The sequence below is a fragment of the Canis aureus genome, chromosome 5, assembly GCF_053574225.1.
Source record: "Canis aureus isolate CA01 chromosome 5, VMU_Caureus_v.1.0, whole genome shotgun sequence".
NCBI classification, from domain to species: Eukaryota; Metazoa; Chordata; class Mammalia; order Carnivora; family Canidae; genus Canis; species Canis aureus.
The window spans coordinates 46,851,541-46,876,081 of NC_135615.1; the positions used below are offsets into that span (position 1 = coordinate 46,851,541).

General features: G+C 38.9%; 1 protein-coding gene across 24 annotated transcripts in view; it reads right to left on the reverse strand.

The window, feature by feature from the left end:
- PDE4D (phosphodiesterase 4D) overlaps nucleotides 1-24,541 on the reverse strand; it is a 1,385,565-nt gene that overhangs the window by 218,351 nt on the left and 1,142,673 nt on the right. For all 24 annotated transcript variants that reach the window (XM_077897892.1, XM_077897888.1, XM_077897887.1 and 21 more), the window contains one exon: nucleotides 6,419-6,610. In XM_077897892.1, the coding sequence (XP_077754018.1) occupies nucleotides 6,419-6,610 (192 nt within the window). The remainder of the gene's footprint in view (nucleotides 1-6,418; nucleotides 6,611-24,541) is intronic.

Below are 24,541 nucleotides of genomic sequence, written 5' to 3' on the forward strand. Positions count from 1 at the left end.
AAGTAGTTAGGTCCAAACTGTTGAATAAGAGGTTGTCATAGCAGTTCAGTGCCTGTTGAGGACTATACAACTTCTCATTCTGGAATAAGATCGGATGCTGCCTCCCTCATATCCTGTTCCGTGTTGATTTTTGTGCAGCACTTGCTTTTGATCGCAACAATCATAAGAAACTCAGTTTTGCAAAGCTATGGTATCACAGAAAGAAAAGCTGTGACTTAAAGTTCGAACTGGGAACTACATCTAGTTATGGTTCCTCAGGTGATACCAGATGTTTTGTTGTTTTCCTTAAAATATTCCAGACAGCCATGTGAGTTCCTGGAGAGCCCCCAGGGACCTCGGCACATGTTGGGAACCCTGGCCCTGGTCTTGTCACTCTCACACCATGGACGACGGGATGAGTATACCTCAGTCAAGAAAACTCAGGAGTTAGGGCAGAGATTATGTGGCCATGATACCTTTCTATGTTTAGATAATGTTAGAGGACTCTTGAATGGTAAATTAAGGTTAAGAAAGAAGATGAACTTACTAGTGTTATAAGACCTAAAATCCAGCTAGATGGGATTACAAACTTTTCATGTAAATCTTGGGAGGACTAGAACTCTTGTAATGGAATCTATCTTTTTCTTTTTCTTAAATGATTTTATTTATTTTTTTTGAGAGAAAGACAGAATGTGTGTGCACAGGAAGGGAAGCAGCATAGAGAGGAGCAGGCTCCCCACTGAGCAGGGAGCCCAACTCAGGGCTGGATCCCAGGATCCTGGGATCACGACCTGAGCCGAAGGCAGATGCTTAATCGACCGAACCACCCAGGCACCTCTTATTTTCCTCTTAAGAGATACTCTAGTAAGGCCAAGGAAGAATAATGTAACCTGTAACAGAAGAGATGAAGAGACAAGCAACCATCCTTCCTTTTTCAAACTGAGGACTAGTGGCAACAGCATCCTTCTACTCAAGAAGTGGAGAAAAATGAATAGGACAGAAAACTCACATTCAGGGCTCAAGAGGTGGTGAGGGAACTGCTAACTGCTAAACCCAGGGTAGCAATGTGAGAAGAGGATGAGGGATGCTGTCCGTTACCTGAGAGGCATTCCAAAGAACTCCTCGATGCGGTCTCGCACTTCTATAGGATGATGGGGACCTATGAGCTAGACTGCCAAGAGGGCCCCAGTTTTCTATGGTTTATTGAGTCCACTCACCTCCCCCTTGTTGCCCCTTCTGTACCTTTCCCCCCATGTTCTGTATATATAAGTATCTAAGTATGGATAAAGAGCTACTTGCTTTGCCTCTGGATTCTCTATGTTAATGTTTATTCAGTAGAAGATAGGGACTAGAGGGCCCCTTATCCAGGTGAACTGAAACACCTTTTAACTGCAGTCCTTTGCCAGGTAACTTGTATTCACTAAACTCATAATTTTATGACTAAATTCTGTGTCTTGTCTCTGATAATCCTCCTGTTAAATTTCTCAGGATATGTGTTTTTGTAAATACAAAGAATATTACATTACCGGAGGAAGTGCAGCAAGAGAAATAACCATTATTCAGAATTTAAAAACAATTTTAAATGCATTTTGAGGAATTTTAGAGGAAAACAAGAGTATACATTTTATGTAATTATTCACTTATTCTGTAAATTTCTTTGTGTATCTTCATGACAACATTTGGGCAACCTTCTGCTATACTGTCATTTCCATTGTGGTAAAATACTTTTTACTATTAATGGTAGTTTAAATTCACTTTTCATGTATTTATTTCTCGACTGTATTTATGCTAATACTTAAAATTTTCCTCTTTCTTCTTATTCTTGCTACTGGGGACATATTGAGCAAACTATGTGGCAGTCTTCTGAGCAGAAGCTGCCAGAAATTTCTCTTTTGCCTTATGTAAGCTAAGTTTTTAGATGCTATGGTTAGCCTTATCTTATAGAGGTATATATATTTTCCAAGAGCCAGTCACACATTTTCTTTATTGCTTCTTACTGTGCTTTTTAAAAAAAGTTTAAGCTCTGAGGACCTTGGATTCTTGATTATAAAATGGCAGAACGATGTTCCTATCCATAGGACTATGCAAAGTTTCAAAGTAATCAAAGTATCAGATTGCAGATGTGAAAATACTGGCCAAAGTGAAGGGTGACACACACAGGCAATGAGTGCTATGATTATTATTATGCCCATTATTAGTCTTATTTTTTCCTGATGTCTCCACTATTTAACTAGTATCTATTTATAGAAGATAAGATGACAACATCCTATTAGGAAGCAATGATTTTCCATCTCACTTTCTCAATAAAATAAACAATTATATTTCAACCTAAAGAGCATTTAAAGGTTTTCCAAAACATTTCATTCACATAGATAATTACAGACCTTTAGTGGTACTGTTTGTATTTGAGGTTTCTAAGGGGTTTTCTCAATGAAAATGCTAACTAGAACAATAAGTATAAAATCATCAAGAGTGATTAAGATATATGGTGATGTCATTCTCTGTAAAGGATAGTTGAATTACAGACGTTGAATAAGCTTTCCAGCATTATTAGGAACCAGGTAAGATAAGAAAATAGAGGTTTACATGTGGCCACATGTGAAGTCAAATGAAGAGAAAGCATAATCCTTTACGTGTAGAAGATACACATACTATCAGATTAAAGACTGAAATGGTAATTATTCTATTCATCTTGCTTCTCAGAGAAACTTGATCTCCCTGGTAAAAAGTATGCTTTCCAGGAGCCTATAATCTTTTTGTTCCAATGTAAATATCCGGGGAATGAGAAAGCTGAACATGTCAAGATATTATTTTTCAAAAATTTATAGAGTTGCATCAAGGCCTGATTAAATATGTCATTCTTATGAGTGCAGTCAGGTAAAGAAATTCTTGAACAGGTACAGGGAAAAGTGAGGTCATCCTTGTAAGTTTGCTTTGAAAAGAAAAGCACCATTTAAATATGAAATACAGGCTTTTCATAAAATGCATGAACTATTTCATCTTTACTAGAGCAAAGTAGAGGGTCTGAGAGAAATAATCTATACACTGGTTTCCAAAAATCAATTTACTAAAATTTTAGAAAATGAATGACATCACTTGTCTATGACTTTTCCAAAGTCAATCCCTTTACTTGAGCTCACGATGGTTATTTTTGTCAGCAGCTACAGCTCCATATTTAATGGCTTCTCCTTGTCTCAGCTCAAGTGTCTTGAATTCAAAGAAATCTTTCCTTAAACCTAATTCTCCCTGAAGCAGCTTTAGTCTTCTCTCCCCCTTTAACTTGTCAACTTTGAAAGAGACACTTGTGTCTGCTGATCCTTCTGCTTTCAATTCACTCTTCAACCCACTGGCTTCTTCTAGCTCTATTCTCTTCACTCGGCTGTCAACCCAAACCTAGCAATTACAGCAGGTAACTGGTTCTTCTAATTTCTCCTCACCCTCTGGACATTGTTTCTACTCTCTGTTCTTGTCCTTTAACTGTAGTCTTGTTTTCCCTAGAGTTCTAGCCTCATCATGTAAAACTCAAATTCATTACCTATTATCTGCCATTATATTGTCCACTTTCTATCCTTGTGTTCCTCTTGTAACATCACCACTAATTTACCTGTTCAGGGTAAAACTTCAGCATTCTTTTTGATTCTCCTGCCCACTGGCTGTCCCCTAACCCCCACACACATATGCACACAGACACACACACACAAATACACACACACACACACACACACAGACACACGCGTGCCTTTCTGTAAGTCTCCATCTACTAGACCAATTGCATCATTCCACTTCTGCTTCCTTCACCTGGGCCTGTATTATATTTAGCCTACTTTGTTTCTACAAATTTCAACATGATTTACTTGCCTGAAATTGCTTCACTCTACACAGTAATTCAACAATAGAGTAATCAGAAGCAATAAAAATAAGAAAATGAGCATGTCAAATCCCAGCTAAAAACCTCTGTAACTCTCAGCTCCCAGAAGACTGTATTCAAATCTTCTTTCTCTCCTGCCACATTTCACTATTGACATCAACTAGACTGTCATTGTTTAAGTGAGCCATGATTTTCTATGCCTCCCATTATGTAAATGTTCCCCTCTAAGGGGAACAAAGCCACCCTAAGCTGGCTTTCCCTAACTGGCAAACTGTCCTTCTCCTCTCTTGGCTCCCATAGTTATAAATGCCTCAAGGATGGCTGCTCACCATTGGTTATCACAATGGTCTAAAATGTCAGCCATCCCACTATCTGCAGATTGGCAGCTTCGAATACATCATATTTGCTCAATAAGTGTTTTCATTATGTGTTAATGAATAAACGAATGTCTTGAATTTCAAACATGAGAATATGGAATAAAAATAACATAGAGACAGGGCCACTGGGAAAAAAGTTGTTTTGGAGTGAAGAATGGACACCACTGTCCACCTTATACAATGAATTATTGATGAATATATACTAATAATGTGCATAACAGTTGAATAGAAAGTATAAATTTCCAGAAGCCAACAGTGCTATAGATCTGAAGCTCACTTATTAATAATAAACATGTACTGAATTGAATAATGATTGTGAAGTACAGCTGAATAAGAAAGTACAAATTTCCAGAAAGCATTTAAATGCTACAGATCTGTGGCTCAACTGAGGTTGCAGGGCCAGAGACAGTGAAGAGTACATCATCTCATGAAAGCTGATAGTTAAACCCATACACAAAAGAGTTTTCCAAAGCACGGTCTTATACTTTGGGGAAGTATGTTGCAAGGTGATAAAAGATGCTGGTAAAGAGGAGGTTTATGAGCAGGAAGGAAAAGAGGACACACAGGGATGAAGGCCAGGAGATGAGATGCACTTTGTATTTCCTCTAACGATGGCCCCATTTCTTCCACTCTATGGGTGACTGAGAAATATTACTTAAATTAACGGATTTTCTGAGGTCACTATGAATGGAGGATAGATTTCAGAAGATTAAGAATATCAGAATATCAAGGCAATACAACATGGTAAGGAACTGTAGAGAACAGATGTAGATCTCTGAGATTAGAGGCAGGAGGTTAGGGAGACCTAGAGCTTACTGAAGAAGTTTCATTGCTAAAAAAGCAGAGAAAAGCAAACGTAGATTGAGTATCTTTGGAACGATGGTATAGATCTGTGCATAATTAAAGGTAGATGGTGAGACACCCTTACCTTTACCTGTAGTTCACAGGGACACATATTAGGGCTTCCCTGTCGTCTTTTCCAATAATTATTAGATCTAAGACCTGTCATTCTGTGAGATGATTAGTTAACTGAGATCTAGAGCCCTGTCTTACAGTTTTCTTATGTCTCTTGTAGTGCTTCAAACAAAGACAGCTACAAAATAGGATTTTAGTAATTAAATGTTTGAATTAAAATGACCACAGTTTTGTTGCTCATTCCTGGAGAGAATGTAGTATTATCATCTTACAACGATTAATAAAATGGCAACCAGAACCACAGGTTTGAGAAATGGGTAAAACACAATTTCTAGAGCCTCATTTAGACTTGTGGGGATAGGTTGATCACCTGTTGGCATACCATGAATAACACTGGACCCTCGGGGACTTCATACCATCTAATTCCTATATGATGATTTTTAACCTGTACTGAGTTTTTGAGATGGTGAAAGATGGTGTTATTGGACAAGTGTCCAGATATAGAGGATTAAAGTGGAGACTGACTCTATATAGGGGCAGAGTTACAAATGATAGCACAGGTACTGAATAAGGTCCTATTTAGAAGCCTCCAGAAATTAGAAAACTAGTGAACACTACAGTAAACACAAAAATGAAATGTTCTGAGAAAATGAGTTAATGATGGTATATTATCTGCAAACCTGCTTATCAGTTTTAATTATTTTCCAAGCTGTGCCATGTCTTAAGTGATACTCAAATCTGTCTAATGTTTTCAGTGCTTGCCTCCAAAAATGGTTTAATTTTAGCAAAACAAAAATGGTTTAATTTTAGCAAAACTCTCCCAAGATCTCTCAAATGATAAGGCAAACCAGTGCAAACATCTACAGGGTACATCTACTGAGATATATTCAAACTGCTATTCATTCTATTATTACAAGGTAATAACTGAGTTTAAAGGATTTTGAAATATTAGGAAATGTTCATGTGCCTAGGTAGCTAAAACTCATCCTGCATAAATATAAGCTAGCATTTTAAATATAAATGCTTCCATTAAAAATTTAATTCTCACTTTTCTCAGACAGTGTATTCTCTGGGAAAAATAAATGTTTCTTTTCAAGAGTGACAGGGTACTCAAGTTAAGTCTACCATTTATCTTCAGCTTGTATAATTTTCCTCACTGTTCTTTCTAACATAGAGAATGATGCAGTTGAACAAATGTCATTGGTTTTATCATGTCATTAATCGACCAACTGGTTTTCTATAGAAGCTCCCTTTTTCCTTTGCTCATCATTATACTTACATATCACTGGCAATGGAGGAGTTCCGGGACATAGACTTTGGAGACAGGTCATAATCGCTGTCGGATCGATACAGAAAGGACTCACGACGTTGACTGTGGACAAAGTTTGCTTGGAGAATTAGCCCAGATCCTGGGCTGGTCATGGGATCCAAGGGACTCCGTCCCGCAGATGTGCCATTGTCCACATCAAAACTGTGAAAGAAGGAGAAGGAATAAAAATTGTTATGAACACTTGCATGTTGATATTTCAGTAAAGGGAGATTCTCAGTTTAGGAAGTCACTGTGAAAACATTTACAGCTGATTCCCACTATTTAAAAAATTTAATATTAAAACACACAAAAGTAAAAAAAAATGACACATTGACTTCATATACTTATCTTCCTTAAGCTTTGGATACTTTTGTTAACCAACTAGATTCAAGACATGTGTCTGTCTAAATTTGAGTTAAAAAGGAACCATTCTGCAAAGAATAGTTCTACTAAGTACATTCTACTAAGGAACCATTTACTAAGAATAGTTCCACTAAATTTCTTTTAGGAAAAGAACAAATACATAGGAATTCTGTAACTATTTGGGTTCAGTTCAACAAGTTCCCATTATAAGCCTAATATCCTTGCTTCCCCAAACCTAGGCTTTTTCTCCCTCCTGCCTACACCTATCCAAACACGATTTCAGCTGTATCCACTTCCCTCCATCCCCAAAGCTGATATATTAAGTTCAAGATTTCATCAACTATCATCTACACTTTTACAACAGCTGTTAAGTTAGTTGCTTGGATCCATTTTCCTCTCTGTACTGTGTGAAGAGTCTTCTTAGAGTGTAAATCCGACCATGATCTTTGTCAATTCAAAACCTTTCAGTAGTTCACTATTGTCCTCAGGATAAAGTCCAAATTTTTCAGCTGGACCGAGAGTCTGAACTATCCATTTTCAGTTGCAATTAATGATTTTCCCAGCCTCAACATGCAACCTTCTTCCATCAGCCACTTTATGATACACTCTATTGAACCACCACCTCCTTGTCTCAGGCCATCACTACCTAATCTTCTGCTCCCTTGACTACTCAATCCTCTTATCCCCCAACACATTGTTACTCATCCTTGAGGACTTAACCTCTACCTGAAAGGCTGCCCTGATGCCCCCCACCTTTATAAGATGCCTTTCTCTTGTTCCCAAGACATCTTCCCACTTCCTATTGGTAGCATTTACAATGAACTGAAAATGCTTCCCACTTGGTCTCCATTCCTAGACTGTGAGCTGAGAATGGAGGTTCAGAGTGTCCTTAGCCCTTTGCATGGCACCTCAGAAACCTTTACTAAGTGATTTGAATGGATGACTGAATAAATAGAAGGCACTGTGCTGGACAGTACAGATTTTAGAGGTGGGAAAAGACAAAACTACAAAGTTCTTAACTTCACAGTCCTTTCAATTGGGATAAACTTTTCTACAATGAGCTTTTCTAGTCAGGTATCAGTCAGTATAAAGTCAAGTCTCACATGCTCTTATGAGAGGACTGTAATAACTCAGCCCAGTACGTATGTGGTTTAAAAAATTGTTGGATGAATAAAAAAATAAGTGAATTCAAGTTTAGTTGTTATCAATGGTTTTCCCTTTACAGGCTTTACCCAAACTATTAACTAGCTAACATAAAAACATTATTTTATTTTCTCCATTGGAGTTATTTTTTTTCCATTGGAGTTATTAATAAATGGTGTTATGACCCAAGATTGGAGGTCAACGTGGAAGATCAGTGAAGGGCTTGATGTCTTATGAATCTACAACTGAATAAGAAACACTGACTCCACATTAATCTAGTAAAATAAATAAATGAATGAGTGCATGAATGCATGAATGAATGAATGAGAAACTCATAATCTAGCTTGGCCATTCATAAATAAGTTTTTCCAATTAAATTTTTTAAGACTTGCATCACCTAGGAATCGAGTTGCTCAGTGGTTTAGTGCCTGCCTTCGGCCCAGGGCGTGATCCTGGAGTCCTGGGATTGAATCCCATGTCGGGCTCCTTGCATGGAGCCTGCTTCTCCCTGTGCCTATGTCTATGTCTCTGTCTCTGTCTCTGTCTCTGTCTCTGTCTCAGTCTCTCTCTGTGTGTCTTTCATGAATAAATACAATCTTAAAAAAAAAAGACTTGCATCACTTTATAGATGTATTTATTTGGTCACAAAAGACAATGAGAAGTTATCAAGTTAAACACTCATTTTATAGACACAGATACCAGCTCCTAGAAAAGGTAATTGATCGGGCAGCCCTGGTGGCACAGCGGTTTAGTGCCGCCTGCAGCCCAGGGCATGATCCTGGAGACCCTGGAGGGAGTCCCACGTCAGGCTCTCTGTATGATGCCTGCTTCTCCCTCTGCCTGTGTCTCTGCCTCTCTCTGTCTCTATGAATTAAAAATAATAATAATAATAGTAATGAGATATCTGTGCAAATATTTAAAAAAAAAAGGTAATTGACCAAAATTACTGAGCTAACTATATTTAATCCTCTACTGTTTCTGAAGCTCTTCCAGCTCTAATAAATAATTATGCAAACCATAATGTATGTTAGCAACTGACACACACAACCAGGGGACATATGTTTCATCTGGACAAGGCACTTCATGCATGTGGGGCTTTGGGCAATCCTGAGGAAGGCCAGAAGAAGAAAGGATCTCCAATCATGAGAGACTTATTCAGGACCTCAAGCAAGCCCTTCTTGGATACGCTTAATTAAATATGCACTTACTAAGCACCTTTTATGAGCACACTGAGATACAAAAATAAAAGTGATAAGATAAATCCAAGCTGGGTTTAATCCAGACTTCTGAGAAGTTTTCATATGATAGTAGTATTTAAAGAGGGCTTCTGAAGGCATTTACTATTCAGCTAAAAGACACTAAAGTTCTTTGAATGGGAAGGGAAAAGGGGGAGATTTCTGCACTAGGGACAGTCACTGCAGCTCTTTAATATGAAGAGGACCGAATGTGAACACATAAGAAAATGTTTCTATTTCCCTTCAATATCAAGATAGTCTTACTGTTTTAAAAAGTAAAATATATTTCACTGCTATTCATAAGCAGAAATATAAGAAATACAGGAGTATGATTCTTGGTTTGGTTTTTCTCAGTTCAACTGGGTCATACCAATATAATCCTCTCAAAATCAGTAAATTATTTTCTATTATTAGAATTTTTCCAATTAAATTAAGCAACTTCTTAAGCTTTCCACCGTAAGATTTGGGGGAAAAATAATGCTATGTATCTTAAAATATTTTATAGTATTCACAATAATACTTATTAAAACCAAAAATTTATTAATAGGTCAATAAAATGCTTGAAAGGGGATATTCTAGAGGCTTTGTTATTTTTCTTTGTAGGCTGTAATATAGCAATGTGTCCACTAGATGGAGACCGCTACCTAAAGGAACATCTACTGTATATAAAGGCCAAAACTAATTTTTAAACTCCTGAAAAAAAACCTTTAGTGATTATCCCCAAAATAAAACCTGACGATCTATAGGAAGTGATTATCAAAGGTTGGTAAAATTATATTAACTAGTAAATATCAGTATTAGCTTTACAGATTGAGAATGATCAAAAAAAAGTTGTCCCTGATATTTTATTAGACATTTACTTTTACTTAAAACCAAAAATACTGAGCAGCTCTTTTTTTCAAAAAACAAACAAACAAACAAACAAACAAACAAAAACTAAGGAGCTTCCTTGAGAGAAACAGGTCTGGGACAAATCAAGACAGTTTTGCTTTACTCAGTAAGTATATTAACTAAGAGTTAATTTAGGCTGAAAATACAGATAGGTTCACATAAGCTACTTATTTTTGAAAAATAACTTATAAACAGTCCATGTCATGGCATTATTAATAAAACAAGAAGTACAATGAGGGTTAACCCTAACCTTAGATACTGAACCCAAAGAGACCAGCTGTGAACTTCCTAAGCACATGCTTTGGCAAACAATTCCATATCACGAATCCTCTTTTGACTCATGGCCAAAGAGATAGAGTCCAAGTAAAAGATTAGCAGAAGCTTGGGAAAGTAAGGGAGGAATTGGGAAGGGTAATAATGCTGATGGTGATAATAGTAATCGTAATGATGATAATGACAGTTAAACTTTTGGTACACTTTCTATGAGCCAGACATTGTGCTCTGTGCTTTCTATACATTATCTCATTTGAATCCCCACAATAACCCTTTGAAGTAGGCATTATATTTTCCACTTGGCCAATGAGTAATCTGAATCACGGAGCAGTGCCCGTACGTTAAGTACTGTGTTCAAAGTTACGCAGCTTGTAAGTGGGTTTTAAACTCAAGCTGTCTGATTCCAGAGCCTGGTAGGACAATCCCTGTGTGCATGTTTCTATTGCGAAGCCACCTACTATCAGAAAAGTACAGGAACATCTCTTAGCTCCATCGCCTGGATGGAACTTCAAATGTCAACTCTTTGAAAGGATCATTCATATATAAGATTTAAACTAATAGAGCTGCCATGCTGAGCCTAATTCTGGGACTCTGCCTTTCTAAGTCCCCAAATTTTGGGATTTGCCACATTTCCAAATTTTTCTGGTGTTGAATACAACAGTATTGTGTAAAAGAGTGTCTGCTCTAACCCATCTGGTGGGTTTCTTTACGGAGTTTAAGAGTTCATTTGGAATAAGGACAGTCAGTGGGTCTGTGGAAGGTCTTGGCAAATGCAACTAAGTGAGACGCTCTGTTATTCTACACGTTTGCTGTCCCTAATGCAGTTCAGAAGGCATCTGTGCAGAAACACTGATGCAGCTGTGGATAGCCCCCCGGGGAGGGGGTGGTAGGAGCAATGCTCAGCTGGTCTGTTGCAATCAGAACTGTTAAAGGCCACATGCAACTAGCACTACTCAGGACCCTTCACTCCACAGGCCTGCCCCTTTCTTTGGACCCCATTCCACACAAAAACCAAACAGATAATAGACAAACTGACCAAACAACCAAACTGCTCCCTCTCTCTCCATACTGTGTCATGTTGGGGGAATTACTGGCTACTTGTCCTGACCTACTTCCCTTCAGCTTCCTTCACCGCCCCCACAGTTTGTGAGTACTGATCTTGAAATTATTTGCTTGGAGTCATGTCCCATCCTTTGGCCTGATGCTAGACCCTGCTTCTGGTTTAAATATACTGCATTTCTTCTTGGCCATTATTTGGGCTCTCACCTGAGCCATGGTCCTGCTCCTGTGCTGGGCAAACAGCTCATCTCATGTAGCCTGACCTTCAGGACCTTGCCTTTCCAGTGTGGAGCCCAAAGGAGATGGGACACATGAAGACTCCCGGGGAGCAGCTGCTGGGAGCCCCTATCAACAGATGTCCCATTATCAAAGCATCTGTGAAGAGCTCCCAAGGGAAGACTCTTGAGAAAACTAGCAGCTGCTGAAAGCTTTATGCTGGTGGGAACCCTGGAAGTCTCCACTAGTGCCGGGAGCATCTAAGAGCTGCCTCTGTCACTGTGTATTAAGAACACTGGCATGTTGACAATAAAGATCTTATTGCTCCCTGTCGAAGGTACGGAGATACTCCAAATGTACCTGTTAAAACATTAACTTGGGAGATAGAAAAAGTGGGTTAAATTTCAAATCTTGGTTCTGCCAGTTTCTGGTTGCATGCTCTTGGGTTACTGTACCTCGCTAAACCTCCAGTTCGGATAAGGAGAATTGCAGGGCCTTGCTCCAGGGCCGTGGAAGGGATTAGAAGAAAAAAGGTTTGGAAAGCATTTAGCACGCTGCCTGGCAGCTAGTATGTTCCCGGTATTTAGCAGCGATTGTCATTTTTATTGTTATTGCCGTTTATCTTTGAGAGGGACTTTCCTTCTAGGCCATTCTATATACTTGAATACACTGCTTCGGGAAGAACCTAAAAGGAGAGATGAGAGAGAAAGGGAACCGGGAGGGCTGGGCAGCACAGCCACCTGAATCAAACCTGGGGAGGCAGTGAGGTGAGAGACACTGCAGCCAGATTGCTCTTCCAGCTTCAGCTGCTGTTCTGTCCCCACCCAACTCCATGATTCCAGTGTGATAACATCTGGGGAGAGGGTGGAGACAGCTGATTTTTCTCAAGATATTCCTCACCAAGGAGAAAGCACTATTTCCTGCTAGGGCCTGTGGAGGGCATAGAGGTCCCAACAACCTGGGTGGGGTTCCTGCTGGTTATAATGAGAATCTAATGAGCCAAAACAGTCCTTCAGATCTCAGGTCTCCAGCCACTGGGTGTACTCGGGGGACCCTGAATCACAAATACATTGCTGTTATCTTCCTATGCCCGACTCTCCTGGGTACACTGCAGCCCGTGCTGTCTCTATAATGAATCCATTCTGGTGCTTTGTCACTTGGTGGGGTGGGGGTGGGTGGAGGGGTTGATTTATCAGCAAGCTTAATGTAAGTTTGCCCGGAGCTGGGTAATTAGTTTAAAATACTTTTTTAAAAAATTTTTTTTTCTCCTTATAATAAATATTTTTCCCATTGTTATCCATATCACAAGGCTATGAAACCTGTTTCTAATAAATGCCAGTGGTATTTCCCATTCTAGATCTCTCTGCAAGTCAAACAGCTTCTTTGGAGTAAAGATAATCCTACTTCTGAAGGTTCCCCATTTTAATATTTACTTAGCTCAGATTATCTATAGAAGTGAGATTGTAGCAAAAAGCACTTTACAGTGATATGCACGAAGGGCATTCTTTTCTAGTCAATCAAAAACTGCATCTTTAAATAGGACACCCTGGCAGGGCTTTAGCCACGCTGGTGGATTATACGGCTAAGTGATGGTATGCGTTGCTAGTTTGCATCATACTTCTATTTGCACAGAGGATTACCATGTAAGAACAGGAACATTTCACCCTTTGTTTTCACAGATGATTTTTTATAAACAAAAGTTTGGCGCAAAGGTGAAAGGTGTACCCTTATTTATGAATAAAAAAAATCAAGTGATCTCTGGAAACCCACATCACTTGTTTGTGACTTGTCAATGACACTCCCAAGCGTCACTGGGCAATAAAAAGATCCCAGATGAGAATGACAGTGTACGTTTACTGTTTGGACTGCAAGCCAGAAGGGACAAGCTGGATTCGGGCAGTAGGTTTTTGCCAAATGGGATAGCAAGAGGCCAAGATTGCTGAAATCTGTTTGTTAGCTCTAAAACTTTAAATGTCCAAACTAAGAATTGTTTTACTTGAGATTCATCGGATATTTTTCAATGATCATTTTCAAGGAATCTCTTCTTAAATGAGATTCTGCTCAACCAAGGCTCTCGATTGGGTCCTCACATGGAGCAAGGGGTGGGGGTGAGTCACCCGCAAAACCTGCAGGCGCGGGCTGAGGCCCCAACTGGCAGCAATTCTCTGCAAACAACAAACAGTCCGGGTCATCAAGACGGATTTCCCCTGATTTATGGCTCACAACGGGACGTGTCTGTCTTCATACTTGTTGGTGGGCCTTAGTTTATAGTACAAAAATCATTCGGGCTTCTCCATGATTGAGAATAAAAGAGGCAAGCATGCGAGTCTTTCCCTTGCAACCCGTTTTCATCTGTGATCCCCAAACAGAGGGTACAGAAGAGATGGGGGGGGGCAGCAAAGACCCGCGCATCAGATGCAATCCTGCAAGTTTTGCTCCGTTTTTCTTTCCCTGTGTTGCATTTAAGGGGTTACTGCCAGTTAACCAGGTGGAAGTGTTTTCTGAATTTATTTTTCTGTGATTCAGAGCAACCGAGATGGCTTTGATATGCCCAGAGTGGAATCCTACTATTGAAGGGTGTGCCCCCTTCTTCTCCCCCACACACGTTTCTTCTTTGTGCCCCAGACAGAGGGATACTGCTAAGGTGTCATCAGATCTCTGCCACCGTGCTCGCTGTCCTCCAGCGGCTTCCGATGTTATTAGGAGAAACTACTAGGTCCCCACCGTGGCTCTGGCCTTCTCTCAGTGATCTGGGTCTCTCAGGCCTCTCTAATCTTACCTCTTTCCCTCTTGCTCACTCTGCCTCAATTTCATTGCCGCCTGGCAGGTCTTTGAACACATGGGAGCGCCCTCTCCTCAGGGCTTTTGCATTTGAAGTTCCCTCTGCCCCCAGTACTCTCTACCCACATATCCGCTCAGTGTCACCTTCATGAAAAGATATTCCTGGGCTACTCTATTTAAAATTGTCACCCTAATCTAGCATTTTCTAGCCTCCTAGTGGGAGGAGCCATTGCGCACTGTTGGTGGGAATGTAAACTGGTTTAGCCATTATGGAAAACAGCTAGGGGGTTCCTGAAGAAATTGAAAATGGAACTACCATCTGCGATCCAGCATTCCCACTTCTGGGTATATATCCGAAGGAAATGAAATCACTATTTCGAAGAGGTCTCTGCACTCCCACATTCACTGCAGCATTATTTACAATAGTCAAGTCATATAAACAACCAAAGCATCTATCAACCGATGAATGGATTAAAACAATGGAATATTATTCAGCTATAAAAAAGAGGAAATCCTGCCCTTTATAAGAATATGGATGAAATCCGAGGGCGTTATGCTAAGTGAAACAAATTAGAAAGAAAAAGTCAAATACTGTATGAATACATATGTGGACACCAAAAGGAAAACAAACTCACAGATACAGAGAACAGGTTGGTGATTGCCAGGGGCAGAGGGGAAGGTCAGGGAAAGAGTGAAGGCGGTCAAAGGCACAAACTTCTAGTTATAAGATGAGAAAGTGCAGGTATGTAATGTACAACATTGTGACTATAGGTGATAATACTGTATTAAATATTCAAAAATTGCTAACAGTAAATTTTAGACGCTCTCACCACACACACACACATCCAGAACAGGATGTCACTATGCAAAGTAATAAATGTGGTAACTAATCTTCTGTTGGTAATCATTTTATATATAAAACAGTGAAAAATATATATAAAACTACTGTACCATACACCTTAAACTTACACAATGTCTTATGTGAATTATGTCTCAGTAACACTGGAAAAAAATTTAATTGACAGAAAAAAGTTAAGGAAATTCCTACTCTAATCTTCTAGACCTCTCTAGCTTCTTTTTCACATTTTTTTTTCCTGCACAGCATTTATCAGGTTATGATAAGCCTTATTATTTTGTTTATCTTATTCTCCCTGTTAGAATGTAACCTCTACCAAGGCAAAGATTTTTATCTATTTTGGTCATTTATGTGTCCCCAGCACTTAATGTCTGGTGCACAGTAGTTCCTTAAGAAATACCTGTATTATGAATGCATTAATATCTTTAGATGCAGCACTACTCATTATATCCTCATTATTTACCATGGTTACCTGTGTGGCTCTACTTCAAATGGACTTTATTATTATTTTTCACTTTGGCCAGGAATCGGTCACTTTTCAAAAGAAAGAATCCTATCAACTAATGAGATTGATTAGTTTTCTTGAAGAAATTATCTGGAAAGGCACTTAGAAGGCTGGGGTGTTAAAAGGCATTTTAATGTGATTTTTAAAAAGATTTTATTTACTTATTCATGAAAGACAGAGAGAGAAAGAGAGAGAGAGACAGAGAGAGAGAGAGGCAGAGACAGGCAGAGAGAGAAGCAGGCTCCATTCCGGGAGCCCGATGTGGGACTCGATCCCGGATCTCCAGGATCACGCTCTGGGCTGAAGGCGGTGCTAAACCGCTGAGCCACCCTGGCTGCCCCAATATGAATTATTTTGACTAACTTTCTGTCTGACCAACAGTTAGCCACAGGATCAGGGGTGGGATCCATGTTTTGTGGCACATGAAGGTTAGAAAATTTTGAGAATCTGCTTTGAGAAAAATAATACCAAAAAATCTTACTTTTGCAAATCTTATAGAACCTGTTACCATGTGAAGCTGCTAGTAGCCTTCCCTCCCAGACCTTGGAAAGGCCCAGGCCAATGAGGGGCTCTGAGCTCAAGGTCCATTCATTCACCAGTTGATTTGCACATGAGGCAATGACAAAGCAGGAGAAGACAAGAAAAACACCAGAATGACTGAAATTGGAAATGTAGAATCATATTTTTTCATAAAAAGGTGAATTATTGGGCAGCCCAGGTGGCTCAGCATTTTAGCGCCACCTTCAGCCCAGAGCCTGATCCTGGAGACCTGGGATCGAGTCCCACGTCGGGCTCCTGCATGGAGCCTGCTTCTCCCTCTGCCTGTGTCTCTGCCTCTCCCTTTCCCTCTCTGTGTCTCGAATGAATAAATAAATAAATAAAAATCTTAAAAAAAAAAGGGTGAATTATTCTAGAGGTTGTTTTTTCTTCATCCTTTTTTCTTATTTATTTATTGATGTATTTATTGTTTTAATTTTCAAAGCTTATTCATATTTTTCAGATTTTTTCTTGCTATTTGCACATGCATATACTTCTAGATTAGTGATTATCAGCTGTCCTGGGGGCTGGAGGAGTGATTCTACTAGGTAGGATCTCAGAATCACTTTGAAGGTTGAAGAGGTTAGAATCACTTTAAACTATACCTGTCACACAGAGATTATGATTAACTTTTTGAGAGGTGGGCTTTTAAAATGAGGTTCTTAGTTTCATTCCTGGTTATTCATGTATTTAAACTGATCAAAAAATTAATTTCCAAATGGCTTCACTGATGGACTAAGAATTATTAAATTATGAATGACTCCTTTGTGAAAATACTTACTACTTAAAAAATATATATCAAGTAGATTAAGCCTAGGCAAAATTATAACTGAAAACAAAAACTGTAACAGTTCTACTAAAGATGCCTTTAAAAATATAACCGAAATCTAATTTTTTTCCACTAATGGATATAAAAAAACTCATACAGAAAAACTTTTTCTCTGGGTCTGGACTCTCTCTCAAACAGGTCAGGAAACAATTTACCAGCCATACTATTAAATCTATTTTGGAGAAGTGATATTACTCCATTTCCAACCTCAATGATCCAAACAGATGGGTTTTTCCACTTTGATGGGGGTAGAAGAGAACATAGAAGGGCTTCAGAGAGCTGTGCAGCCTGTATTACACACCATTTCTTCAATTCTACCAGGGCAAAGCAGTTATAAGACTTTTACTCTATGATAGTTATAAACAAGCACTCTCTTCTGCAATTCTTTAAAAATGTATCACAGAGAGTAAAATGCTCACACCAAACAGCACACATCTCATTGCGTTTACAGGCACACTGAAATTAGCTTTCCTTTGTGATTCCTTATACTGGGTGAATTGTACATGCTTACAAATTATCCTTCAAAGATTTAAAGACATTGGAATGGACAGCCAAAAAGCTGTGGGGTCCACTTCAACAATGATTTTAAAGAGTAAAGATATTTTTTGTATTTCCATGAAATGGCTTTGTATATAATCCTGTCTAAAGACAAAACAATCTTGGAAAAGCATAGAATTTAATCATCAGGACCGTGAATGTGGCATATTCTGCTTGTGGTCTGCCAAATTCCATTCTCTGCTTGTTCCTGGGCATACAAGAAGTCCTCCTTTCTATGCTTCTTTTGCAATTAGATTTGGTTACATCACTGAATGTGAGCAGAAATATCTGTATGCCACTTTCAGGACTGGCTCACAATTCCTTCCACATGCTCATCTATGGGCTCTTTCTCCTGCCAACTGGATGCAGGGAGTGCTAAAGCCATGAAGGATGGTAGAAACACAAAATGGGAGGATCCTGGCACTTGAATGAGAGCAAGAAGAGCTGCCCTGCCCCCCAAACACGCTCTAGACAGTTACTTGATGAAAACCACTTATTTTTTTATAAGACTTGCTTTGGGGGTTCATGTGTCAGCACAGTAACATCTAATACATTACATTACATCAAACTAAATTGGTAGTACTGAAAGTAAAACTGTCAAATGTTTCACATTTGATCTACCTCTGGCTTAAAATAGTAATAATAATAATAATAATAATAATAATAATAATAATAATAGGAGGAGGAGGAGGAAGTTGTTCCCCAAAGAGACCCAAGTGAAACCCACTATCTATTTCATTCTTTAATTCTACCATTTTTTTATACTTCATTTGGTTCTCCACTCCCCTTGCTCTTTTTCGGTTGCACATATTTTCATTTAGACATTTCTTCTCATCCAAGTGTTTAAGTGTTAGAGAATAAGTTTATAATCATTACACACAAGTGTAATTGTTCTGTAAAGAGCAAAAGCCAATCCCTTTCTGTTCTGCCTTGATGCCAATCAGAAAAGCTGGAGACAATCAGTTCAAGCATGCAGTTGACGCATGAATGTGTCTCTGAATCATAGAAGAGATGCAGGAAGACAGGAGTCTGCTGCCCTCAGGTTCTGGAGCCATGCTCCACTTGAGTCAATGAGGTCTCTGAAGTGCCAGATCCAGCTAGGCTGGCATTATTTAGAACGGAATTCCAGACCAAAATGTTATTCTGAACGTGTACATTTCTAGGAATATGGGCCAGAGACTTTAGGAAAAAAATCCTAGGAAGATTTCATGGCTTACCTAGCTCTAGAATAGAACTACTCTTTACTGCAGTCTAGCTCACTTGCAAGGAATAAGGGCTGAGTGGGTTCTTCAGGCTGGGAACATTGTGGGTTGAACCAGAAGCCTAAGGCCCTTCCTGTTCTGAACTCAGACTAAACGGAAAGTTAGATGTACTTCAGAGAAAGGAAAGGAAATTACCTGAGGCATTCTCTTGGCTACATAGCTTCTGAAATAATGGAGTGGAGTTCAGTTTTTGGTTGCCTTCACTAAGCTTCAATGTATCTCTGATATGAGAAAGCATTTTATTGTACCTTAGAGATCAAAATCAAATGACCAATACATTCTGAAGGTGACATATTCTGCAAATATTCATCAACCATCTACTATTGCCAGACACTGTTGGGCAGGAATAAAGTTCATTGGGAAGACACAGGACTAGCAGTTGCAGTGAGTTTCTGCTTCTAAATAAAAATAGGACTTTTTGTCCCTCAGGAAAACCAAATTCATGGTGAGACTGTTCATAAATCCTATTGACCTGCCAAGTCCATAGCTAAGAGAAATGCGTGGCTACTTTTGAAGTACATTTGACCACTTGTCAACTCACTGCAAGTTGTCAAGCAATGTTATTGCTGACCTCCTTTGCTTTGACATGACTTGTTTTTGAAAAAAGTTAAATTTTCCTTTTTTAGCCATTAAAATTCCTTCCATATTTATGCAATGATATATTTCAAATATGTGGATATAATCATCCATTTCTGCCAACTTGTCCATTTTCTGGATGGATTCTGATATTCAACTGTGTAGATTTTGTCTTTCTTCTCCTTTATAGGAGCATTCTGTATAATGCTGGCTCCCATTTTTCGATTATTTCCCACTTATACTCCTTTTAAAAAATGACTTAGGCTTCTATACTGGAGTTAAAATTTAAAAACTTAAAAAAATAACAACACTTTTTTGTGATAGGTGAAATGAATGAAAGGAGTCAGGAGGCACAAACTTCCAGTTATAAATAAGTCATGGGAATGTAATCTACAGCATGGTGACTATAATCAATAACACTGTAGTGCATATTTGAAAGTTGCCAACAGAATAAATCTTAAAAGTTCTTGTCACAAGAAAAAAATTTTTTTTTGTAATTTTGTGTGGTGATAGACAGATAGTAATTGCACTTACTGTGATCACTGAGCAGTATATGCATATCAAATCATTATGTTGTACATTTGAAACTAATATAATGTTATTCATCAATTATACTTCTATTAAAAAGACAAACTTTTTTTTTTTTTAGAGAGAGAGAAAGAGAGAGAGAGAGAGAAAGCAAGCGTGCTTACATGTGAGCAGGGGGTCAGGGAGCAGAGGGAGAGGGAGAGACAATCTTAAGCAGACTCTGCATTGAATGCTGAGCCCAGGGCCCCACATGGGGCTGCATCTCACAACCTGAGATCATGACCTGTGTGGAACCTATACTTAACCTACTGGGCCACCCAGGTGCCCCAAGACTTACACTTTTTTAAGGGGGGTGGGGAGTCCAAAATGGTACATAAAGGTTTAAGGACAGTAAACAGGACCATCTGTAATGGGACAGCCTTTCAACCCAACGAAGACTTCTCTAACTGCCTATAAATGGTCATGCCAGAAATTTTAAATATAGTATTTCCTCATAGGAACTGTAAATGTTTTGATTCCTGGCCTATAAAATATTTAGTACTACATTGTACCACCATAGTGTAATATGTGAATAGAATCTCTATCTCTAGCCTACCTATATAAGTGAGTACCACTGGTAGATAATTTAATTTCAAATTTACTTTTATTGAAAATAAGTATTATAAAATAAATTGCTCTCTTTCATATTAAGCTACTAAGAGGTCTAAAAAAAGAACAGATGTCAGCTTTTTAAACTTAGTTTGGAAGGAAAAACCCCAAACATGACTATATGCTTTGCTAACTTTGAAAATTTGGACAATAGGTTTAGAGATGCCTGCACTTGTACTTCACGAAATCCACATTGGAGTATAAGCACTTATTCAGTGTAGGTACCTTTCTTGCTTTTTTTCTCTCTTTAGAACTTAAAAAAAAAAACAAACTTAAAATGTGACTTTTTTTTTTTTACCCTTCTTTATCTTTGCCTGTAAAATTCAGAACTAGAAATTAAAATGGACAAGAGGGAAAAAAGATCCAAACCACAGCTATGCTGCTTCTGCTCTTGGCTTCTTTGTACACAGCTATCCTTTGATGGGGTTCAGAGCAGGTTGCCCCAGAAGGTGTCACTTTTGTGTGTGGATTATTTTAGCAATTAAGGCCTAACAGACTCAAGAGGAGCTTTTCACCTCCCCTTTGAGTCCCTAAAAAAAAAAAAAAATGTAGCTAGGGAGTCTGTACCAAGGAGAGAACTATTACCAAAGAGAGCTTTCTACATCAGAAAGACACCTGCATGGCAGGGAAAACATGTGTTTACCAAACATTTGTTCTTCCCATCTTCCTGTGGGTTGTCTTTCTTTTCTTTGAAGTCCCAAGCCCCTACAGCCTTCTCCTCAGGTGGGTCAGGAGGCCTTATAAGCCTCAATACCTGTCTTTGACCCTCCAGTGTCTATGTGAGGCTCTTTTATGGACAAAATTAAATTTGTTTTTCTCCCATTAATCTGTCTTAAGTCAATTTATTGTTATTATTAGGTCAGCCAAAACACCTAGAAGGGAAGAAGGAAAAGTTTTCCTCCCCCACACCTTTAACCTGGAGTGTAATTATGAGTTTGAACACCACGTTTGCCACTAATGTACTTGGTCCTTCCGGCAGGCAGGCAAATCATCCCTTGGGCCCTGTGGGTGCTTCCGCCGTTTGCCTTGCCCGTGAGCTCCAGCTGTGCCTCCAATTATGACTGGAGTATGATGACCTGTCCTGAGGAAACAAAGGAGTTCCTCCTGAAGGCCTTTCCCTCCTGTGCTTCTGGCACAGTCTCACAGTGTTTCTAAAGCCCTTTCATTGCCATTGTTCTGTGGAAGTCACACAGTGACCCTGGGCTGGGGGTGGGGGTGTGTGTGTGTGGATTCTTATCCTTTTGCAAAGAGGAAGCTGAGAGTCAGGAAGGGGGGCAATGGTTTGTCCAGAGTCTCACTCATTTAAGTGGCTGTGTTATGATTCAAACCGAAATCTTCTGATCTTTGGACTAAAGAATTAAGTGGAAGATTGAACAATTGGATTAGTTTTATAATTTCATAAAACTGGAAACAAAGGCAAATTCTCATTCTAATGTCCCCCATTAGAACTCTCAGTGAGATATTATCTGGCTGCCTTGAGCACAATGTTCAAAACCTTTGCGTAGAATGTGACATTTTGCTGAAATGAATGGATGTGTTTACAGGTCTCTAAATAATAGTATGACAAAATCTTAAGAGGGATTCTAGTAAGGGTCCTCCACATTGGCTACCTTGTTAATCATCTTAACCACATTGTGATGCCTTACCCATTTGGTAAATGTTTAATAATACTTGGGGGAGGATACAGCAAACAATGTGGTTAAACTTATTTAAATACATTACAGACCAGCTTTGCAAAACAAAGACGGTCCTATTTCTTACTTTAAGGAATTTTTGAGAAAAAAGGAATGTATTTCTTCGTATAACAGAAGGATGAGAACTGACCCTGAGTCATAGCACTGAGCCATAGCCCTGAGTTTTGAGTTCAAATTCCTCTACCAACTAGTTGTGACTTTGGCACAGCTTGACTTTTGACAATTACTGACTTTTCTGGGACTCAGTAATTTTATATAACATAAAGAGAATGACTACCAGTCATTCTGATTAGTAATCTGCACACTATTCAAGAAAGACTTTTATTTATTTTTTATTTTTTTATTTTTTGAAAGACTTTTAAAAATAAATATACATTCTGTGGCACTTGGGTAACTCAGCTAGTTAAGCATCTCACTCTTGATGTCAGCTCAGGTCCTGACCTTAGGGTCCTGGGATCAAGCACTGAAACAGGCCCTGCGCTTAGAGGGGAGCCTGCCTGAGGTTCTCTCTCACTCTCTCTCTCTCTGCTTGCATGCAGATACTCTCTAAATAAATATCTGTTTTAAAAATACAGATTCTTAGGCCTTCTTTTGAATACTCTTGAATGAGTAGATCTGGGGTTGGATTCAGGACTCTGTATTTTTAGAGAGCTGTCCAAGAGATTGGATGTGTTGTCAAGTGAGGGACACCAGATTTGTCTGCAAGGCCCCTTCCAGCTTTAGCATTGCTGTTTTCAACTGCACAGCACTGAATTCCTATTCACAAGTGAGTGCTCCCTTGGGAGGCAAGGCCTTCAGATCCAAAGCTGTTCTCAACCAAATTATCACGCCAGCTTCCTAGGGGGTGTCCCTGTTCCCATGTCCTATTGCTCTACATCCTTTTCCATACTGCTGTCAGGATTTTGTATGTCCATTGGCCCCACTCATCCATGGTTTCCCTTGTTGTAGTTTCAGTTACCCAGGGTCACCCACAGTCTGGAAGCAGGTGATCCTCCATTTGACATATCATCAGGTCAATAGTAGCCTAATGCTATGTCACAATGACTACATCTTTGCCTCACTGCATCCTGTCACACAGGGATTTTATCATTTCACATCATCACAGAAGAATAAGAGTGAATACAGTACATATGTTGAGAGCCCATATTCACATAACTTTTTTTTTACAGTATCTTGTTATAATTGTTCTATTTTGTTAATTATTTTTGTTAGTCTCTTATAAATTAAACTCCTCATAGGTTTGTATGTATAGGGAAAAAAACAGTATGCGTAGGGTTTGGTCCTACCTGCAGTTTCAGGCATGCACTGGGAGGCTTGGAATGTTTCCCCCTGGAAAACAGGGGACAATGGAATTGAATGGAAGTAAGACAGAGAGGACCAAGGGAAAAGATGAAGGAAAGAAAGGAGAGAGGGCCAGAAGGAGAGGGGAGGTAAATTGAAATGGCGAGAAAATGTGATTATGTTGCTTCCTTGAATAACTACTTTTGTAGTTATTCAAACTATTATGTGCTGCCAAAGCGAGCACTGTAGTTACTCAAACTATAAAAGAAGATTAAAATTCATTTTTTTAAGATTAAAATCCTTTATCATGATATTTAAGTTACTTTAAAATCTGGACCCAACCCCCTTCAAATCTCAGTTCTGGTCTCTCCAAAGATACTTTTGTTCATGCTGTTCTTACACATTTTACACATGACGGAGTTTTATCCGAGTCCCACCATTTCTACCCATGAAATCTTGCTTATTTTTCAAAGCTCTAGGCATACTAAAGAACGTGTGTCCAGTTCCCGCTCCCGCAATTCCAAACATCTTATTTAGGTCCTCAATTCAGGGTATTGCAACTGGCTTTAGAGACCTTTCTCCCCTTACCAACTGCCTCAGGCCAGCTATTTGGGGTCAGGAGGCTACAAACCATTTACTTTAATCATCATAATAAAATAATATTTACATAGTGTTTTACTATTTACCAAATGCTTTTGCATCCCTTATTTTATTTGCTCACAATATCTAAGAAAGCCATTTTATTGTCACCTCCTATTTTATAGATGATAAAATTGCAACTCAGAGAAATCCAATGACTTGCTAGTTAAGGATGTAGCTGAGACTTGAACTTTTATGCTATGAATTTAAATCTTGTACTTTCTCTATATGGCCTAACAA